At 44.0% G+C, this 7,681-nt stretch overlaps 1 protein-coding gene across 1 annotated transcript in view; it reads right to left on the bottom strand.

Annotated features, from left to right (window-relative positions):
* The window catches only part of LOC115195255 (neuropilin and tolloid-like protein 1), a 31,030-nt gene extending 23,871 nt beyond the window's left edge, over positions 1 to 7,159 (bottom strand). The window contains exon 1 of the mRNA XM_029755031.1: positions 7,121 to 7,159. Coding sequence (XP_029610891.1) covers positions 7,121 to 7,159 — 39 coding nt within the window. The remainder of the gene's footprint in view (positions 1 to 7,120) is intronic.
* Positions 7,160 to 7,681: the final 522 nt, after the last annotated feature.

The following is a 7,681-nucleotide window of genomic DNA, read 5'->3' as shown; positions in this document are numbered from 1 at the left end:
TCCTCCTCCTCCTCCTTCTCTCCTCCTTCTGCTGTCCCATCAGATTCACCTTAGGGGACAGTGTCAGGTCCCCATGCAGTAGCCATATGTGTTTCAGATTATGGTCAATACTATATAACACTATGTCCTTATTCATCCTTCCCCTTCCCCTCTCCTCTCTCTCCCTTTACTATTCTCCATCCTCGCTCCCTCTAGGACTCATCTTTCATGTGTGTGTGTTTTGCGTGTGTGCGTGCGTGTGCGTGCGAGTGTGTGTGTATTTGTGTGTGTATGAGAGACGAAGGATGATTCTATTGTTCTCCTAATAAACACAACCCACAAGGTAAGTTGAGAGGCTGATTGAATTCTTGAGATTCTTGTCTGAATTATAAAACTCAGATATCAGTTTCATCTTTCAATTTTCACCCCCGTTACATCTCTGTGGAGAATCACTGAGGGAATAACACAGTGAAAGACATTAGCATGTAGAATTCAATTTCACTCTGGGATGCACACAAACAGTAGTATTCCCTGAATTTGAATATAAACTGTAAGAACCGCTGTACGTATGAAATGGGCCAAAATGAATATGGGCACACACTCCTTTATCAGTGTTTGATTAGGACGATTATAAGGCTTACATAACCTCACAGTTGGGTCAAAAGCAAAACAGAACCCCTCCTCCTTTCCCTTTCAGAGTTCGTCTGAAGGGAGGAGTCTGAAGGGAGGAGTCTGAAGGGAGGAGTCTGAAGGGAGGAGTCTGAAGGGAGGGGTCTGAAGGGAGGGGTCTGAAGGGAGGAGTCTGAAGGGAGGAGTCTCTCTCTCTCTCTCTCAGCTTCCCTCATTACCCTGGCCTCAGCCTTACCTCTCCTCCTCTCTGTCTACTGTTCAGGCCACTACCCTGGCCTCAGCCTCACCTCCCCTCTATCTACTGTACAGGCCATTGGCCTCAGCCTCTCTCTCTCAGCCTCTCTCATATTTACATGGTTGAGCAGATCATTCTTGGTGAGATTAACATATGTACATGGTTGAGCAGATCATTCCTGGTGAGATTAACAAATTTACATGGCTGAACAGATCATTCCTGATGAGATTAACATATGTACATGGTTGAGCAGATCATTCCTGGTGAGATTAACAAATTTACATGGCTGAGCAGATCATTCCTGATGAGATTAACATATTTACATGGCTGAGCAGATCATTCCTGATGAGATTGTCTAACATTGTAACAGGCAGCAAGCTGTCAATTCTCTGCTCAGAACAGCAGATGTTTCATGATGGTTGATGACAACATAAATCAATGGCTTTGCATCAATAATAGATCCAATCATCGTGGTACTGCTAGAGTCAAGTCAGGTGAGCCGTTAAACTGATTTTACTGTAAGATTATCAATGTAAGTATACAGGTGCAGCTAAAGCGCTTTAATGAACGCTTTAGGGAATGCTACAAACACCATCTGTCAAAATCACAATCCACCTCAAAACCACAATTACACGCCACTCTCAAACATTTCCGATGGGAGCACTTCAGCACATTTCAGGGGCTTGATGGAAACAAGGAAAGACCGGAAAAGCTTTAGTTTCAAGTTGTATTAATGGTATGTACAGGATACACATAGTATAGATCAGCGGATTTAAATCCTGACGCTACGAGGTCCAGAGCCTGCACGCTTTCTGTTCTACCTGATAATTAATTGCAGCCACCTGGTGTCCCAAGTCTAAATCAGTCCCTGATTACAGGAGAACAATTAAACAAAAACAGTGGAACTGGCTTTGAAGTCCAGAGTTCAGTTTGAGGAGAATAAACCGTCCAACAAAATGCTTACTTGCAGGTTCCTAGGCTCAGTAGAATTGAAAGCGTTTTAGCATCAGTATAATACAGGAAGGCACAATGTACAGTCCAAAATATGTATAAGAGAAGGGGGGATTTGGGGGCAAGTGTTTCAATTGTACTGTATTAGCAATAGTAAAGAGTCTGGTAGCAGCAGGTATGGTGTGTGTGTGTGTGTAGCATGAATGTATATATATGTGTGTGTGTACAGTGCATTCAGAAAATATTCAGACCCCCTTGACTTTTTCCACATTTTGTTTCATTACAGCCTCATTCTAAAATGGATTAAATCGTTCCCCCCCCCTCATCAATCTACACACAATACTCCATAATGAGAAAGCAAAAACAGGCTTTTTGACATTTTTGCAAGTGTGATTATGTCACTGAGGACAAGTGGGCAGAGGCTGTTGCAGCCCGGGTTCTCTGGTTTTTGGAGGAGTATGGATGCACTGCTATAGTAGTGGCACAGTGTTATGACGGGGGCTGCAGTCACGGCCTCTGGTCTAAATGGATTACAAGCCAAGGTCAAAGAAACCATCCCGCAGATTCTGTTCATTTAGTTCATTCAGACTCTCAATCTGGTGATGTCACAAGGTGCTGCAAAATGGCCTAGCAGCCTTTATCACAAGATCAGTCAAACGCACAAAACTACTGGATGAAATATCCTAGCGAAGGCTACCCAGAGTGGCTTCAACATGGTGGAACTTGGTCCTCACGTTTGGTTTGACTGTGTATGATAAGAGGGAGGAACTCCTAGAGCTCTTTGAATACATAGTGGATCATCATGATGACTTTGATGAAGACAGTTCTGAGTGCAGATGGATATACCCGATGACTTCTGCTTCCTGCTATTCACATTCAACTCAATTTTAGCGTACTCCGATGTTCTGTGTGGGATTTAGCAGAACAGCGAGTTTGACATGCAGTTCTGCTTGTCCTGGATCGACGACTTCTGCAGCAGCACGGAGAGGGAGAAATATACATTTGATTCTATAAACGAGGACACCGTGCGTGAGACCGGGGTTCCGAGAGGTCGAAGGGCACATAGGCATGAAGATGTTCGTGTGCGGTACCAACAGCTACAGACTGGGATCAAATACAACCTTCTCACTTAGCTAAGGAACAGGTTCAAGGACCACGAAAGGCTCATGGTCCTTGCCCTCCTTGACCCACAACAGGTCCCCAGATATAGGGAATCCTTCCCCAAAATATAGGGAATCTTTCCCCAAAATATAGGGAATCCTTCCTAAAGCCATGGGACCAACTTTGATCTGCCGCGGCTCAAAACTGAACTCACAGTGATGTACTCCAAGTCTGACTTTGAGGGTAGGAGCCCGGCTGACCTGAGAGTATGTACCAAATGTATCTGCTTACCTGTCTAGTTTTGCCCGTTCCCGTATCCACTGCCTCAGACATCAGGACATTCTCTGACTTGAAATGGATCAAGACTTACTCCAGGAACACCACCGAGCAGGCCCAACTGTCAGCCTTGGCTTTGATCTCGATGGAGAAAGTACTTCTCTCGGATATAAAATCAAAGGACAAACCATGTGACCCTGACATTGCCCATTTCATAAAGAAGGACTGGAGGATGGACTTTGTTTTCACACGATCGTTATCTGGTGAGTGGCACATTGTTTTGTTTTGTTATTGCAGTTCACTTCCTGTTGCTATCTCTTTAATATAATGCATTAGAAACATTGTTGCATTTGAACTTTATATCATTGGTCATTTTGTGTGCTGAACGTAATAAAATATATTTGCAATGGGAAGTAATAGCTGGCTTGTTCATTTTGTTTGGGAAATGCTACATGGTTGTGTTTCTGTGTTAGGTACTACTGGCTTGTTATCTGAGTGAATGGGCTGCTTATTCTTTAACGTGATTTGATGCTGTGTGTGTATGACTGCTTTCTATGCAGCACGGTACTGAAATAGCGGAGGCAGCCTGTTTTATTTGCTCTGACTCACAGTAACTGTCCGTGGTCCTGAATTAATAGTCAGACCTATGTGTGGATGAATTGAATTGAATTGAATGATTCAGCCACTGTGTGTGTGAGTATGACTGTTGTCTTTTGGAACTGTTTGTGAAACGATGTATGGCTTTTCTGCCTTATATGTCATGGTGTTGTATGAATGCATTTTTTAAAAATTATTAAACTTTTTTTTTTAGATCGCTGCAACTCCCGTACGGACTCGGGAAAGGCGAAGGTCGAGAGCCATGCGTCCTCCGAAAAAGACCCTGCCAAGCCGCACTGCTTCTTGACACACTGCAAGCTTAACTTGGAAGCTAGCCGCACCAATGTGTCGGAGGAAACACTGTACAACTGACGACCGTGTCAGCGTGCACTGCGCCCGGCCCTCCACAGGAATCCCTAGAGCGCGATGAGATAAGGACATTGCCCCCTAACCCGGACGATGCTGGGCCAATTGTGCGGCGCCTCATGGGTCTCCTGGTCGCGGCCTGCTGCGACACAGCCTGGGATCAAACCAGGATCTGTCCTGACACCTCAAGCACTGCAGTGCCTTAGAACGCTGTGCCACTCCAGAGGCCTGTTATGAATGCAATTCTAACGGGTTATAGAGGAGCCTAAATAACATAATTATCACAGCATAAGTTGTAATATGGCTTTTTTTCTGACTTGGTTCCCCCGTTATTTACGCACACCGCTACTGCTCTGTCACTGTTGTGTCCATGTTCAGTCTCCGTGAACTGCAGCCCAAAGCACAGCTCAGGCCAGTTTGATTTTGTCATCAAAAAAGTCTTGCTTTTCCTGCACTAGAATGTCTGCACTATAGTTAAGTCATGCTCTGTTTCTGATATTTTCTTGATTTTTGAATTTGATATGACCTAGTTGACACTTTTCCCCAACTGAAGTCCTATGTCCAATAGTAACGGGTCGCCACTGACGCCGAGGAACATAAACCTGCTAACTCTCTACTGCAGTCCCCTGTTCCCTTCTCTGCTTTCTGAAGTCAACAATCAACTCCTTTGTTTTGCTGATGTTGAGAGAGAGGTTGTTGTCCTGGCACCACAATGCCAGTTCACTTACCTCCTCCCTATAGACTGACACATTGTTGTTGGTTATCAGGCCTACAACCGCGGTGTCGTCGGCAAACTAGATGATGGAGTTGGTGTCGTGCAAAGCCATGCAGTCATGGGTGAACAGGAAGTACAGCAGAGGGCTGAGGACATAGCCATGGGGGGTCCCTGTGTTAAGAGTCAGTGGGGAAGAGGTGTTGTTGCCAATCCTAATATCCTGTGGTCTTACCGCCAGAATGTCCAGGACCCAGTTGCAGAGGGTGGTGTCCAGACCCAGGGCTCTGAGCTTGGTGACAAGCTTTGGAGGGAACAATAGTGTTGAATGCTGAACTGTAGTCAATAAACAGCATTCTCACATACTGTAGGTGTTCCTCTTGTCCAGATGTGTTACGGACGTGTGAATAGATATGACGTATGGACTACAGCTGCTCCCATTGACATCAACACCTGCAAATGAAATCTTCAGTGGATTTGTTTTTGCGATAAGCTAATTGGAGTGGATCCAGTGTGCCTGGCATGCTGGCCTTGATGTGGGCCATGACCAGCCTCTCGAAGCACTTCATGAAGACAGGTGAGTGCGATGGGGCAATAGTCATTTGGACATGTCACCTTGGTTTTCTTAGTCCCTGGGACGGTGGTCTTCTTGAAGCAAGGGGGACTACAGCTTGGAACAGGCACAAGATATCCGAGAAGATGCACTCTCTGAGGACGCAGCCAGGGATGTCATCTGGGCTAGCGGCTTTGTGAGTATCCACTCTTTTGAGAGTTTTCCTCACATCAGCCTCGGACAGAAATTAATCCGGAGCAGTGAGAGTCTTCCTCGATGGCTCGGTATTGTCTGCCTTGAAGCGAGCACAGAATGTGTTAAGCTCGTCTGGGAGGGAGGCTTTGGTGGACACCACACAGCTGCCTTTGTAATCCATGATAGCCTGTGTGATCTTGCCACATGTGTCGTAAGTCTGAGTTGTTGAACATCGATTCAATTTGTATTGTGTTTTTGCATCCTTAACCTCTCTTGGGTAGGGGGCAGTATTTTTACAGCCGGACAAAAAACGTACCCAGATTAAACGGCCTACTACTCAGGCCCAGGAACTCGAATATGCATATTATTAGTAGATTTGGATAGAAAACACTCTGAAGTTTCTAAAACTGTTTGAATGAAGTCTGTGAGTATTAAATAATATTAAACTGTCATTCAAAGAATTATAGATGAACATCTCCTTTATGCTAACGCTGTGAAAGATTTCAAAAAAGCTTCACGAGGAAAGCACACTTTGCAATAATCTGAGTACTGTGCTCAGAAAAATACACTAGGCTATACAGATAGCCGCCATTTTGGAGTCATCTAAAATCATAAATTGCATTAGAAATATTCCCTTACCTTTGATGATCTTCATCAGAAGGCACTTCCAGGAATCCCAGGTCCACAATAAATGTTGTTTTGTTCGATAAACTCCATAATTTGTCCAAATACCTCCTTGTTGTTCGCACGTTCAGTTCAGCTACTCCAAATGTAGGAAGTGCGCCAAAAATGTCACGACGAAAAGTAAAAAAAAAAAATCTATTTACGTTCATTCAAACATGTCAAACGTTGTAAAGCATCAATCTTTAGGGTCTTTAGAACGTGAAACTTTCGTAAAATTCCAACCGGACGGTTCCAGTGTCTTGAAAAACCTTTTGGAACACAGGTCCCTTCTCATATGAACGCGCGCCAATGAATTGATGGGTCTACAACTTCCCAGCCTTCTTGTTCGGTCTCTGTTCATCTTAGACGCCTCAAACAACTTTCTAAAGACTGTTGACATCTAGTGGAAGCCTTAGGAAGTGCAAACTCACTGTGTGTTCGATTGGCAATGACTTGAAAGGACTACAAACACCAGAATTCTCACTTCCTGGTTAGATTTTTCTCAGGTTTTTGCCTGCCATATGAGTTATGTTATACTCACAGACATCATTCAGTTTTAGAAACTTCTGAGTGTTTTCTATCCAAATCTACTAATAATATGCATATTCTAGTTCCTGGGCCCGAGTAGTAGGCCGTTTAATTTGGGTACGTTTTTCAGCCGTGAAAATACTGCCCCCTACCCTAGAGAGGTTATTAAGGAGACGTGTATCTTTAAAATGGTGTAAAATAGTCGTCTGTTTGAGAACTTTGAATTATGACATTTTGTGGTTTTGAATTTGGCGCTCTGATTTTTCACTGGCTGTTGAATAGTGTGAACCGCTAGCGTCCCACCTCCCCAAGAGAGGTTAATAGATTTGCTTACCTTGTACATGTCTCGTGCCACCGAGTCATCAAGGTTCATTCTGCTCACATTAAATGCTACAGTACAGACTCTCAGCATGGTACGGATTTCTCCTTTCATCCAGGATTTTTGGTTAGGGTATGTCCGGATTGTTATTGTGGGTACAACATTATCCACAAATGTCCTAATGAAGCCAGTGACTGACAATGTATATTTCTCAATGTTGACGGATGAGTCCTGGGTGGATGAATCGTTGAACATATTCCAAATCAGTATCGTCAAAACAATCATGCAGCATTGAGTCTGTCTCCTCTGTCCAGCGCTACACTATTCTCTGTGTTGGTGGCTCCCTCTTGAGTTGCTGCTTGTAGGCAAGGAGTAGGAATAGAGAGACGTGATCTGATTAAAAGGGGACTTTCTTCTATGTTTCATTTATTGAATCTCTCATCTTTTTTCCCCCTGTGTTTACCTCAGTTTACCTGTGTTTACCTCAGTTTACCTTGCCAACAAGGTATCTCCAGTACAATAAGACATTCAGGACAAAAATATGAAAGTGTTTATAATCTAATTCCCTCTAACCTG

The sequence above is a fragment of the Salmo trutta genome, chromosome 6 (assembly GCF_901001165.1).
Source record: "Salmo trutta chromosome 6, fSalTru1.1, whole genome shotgun sequence".
In the NCBI taxonomy this organism is placed as follows: Eukaryota; Metazoa; Chordata; class Actinopteri; order Salmoniformes; family Salmonidae; genus Salmo; species Salmo trutta.
Note: the sequence above shows the minus strand (reverse complement) of the source record. Positions and strands in the feature narration are given on the sequence as shown.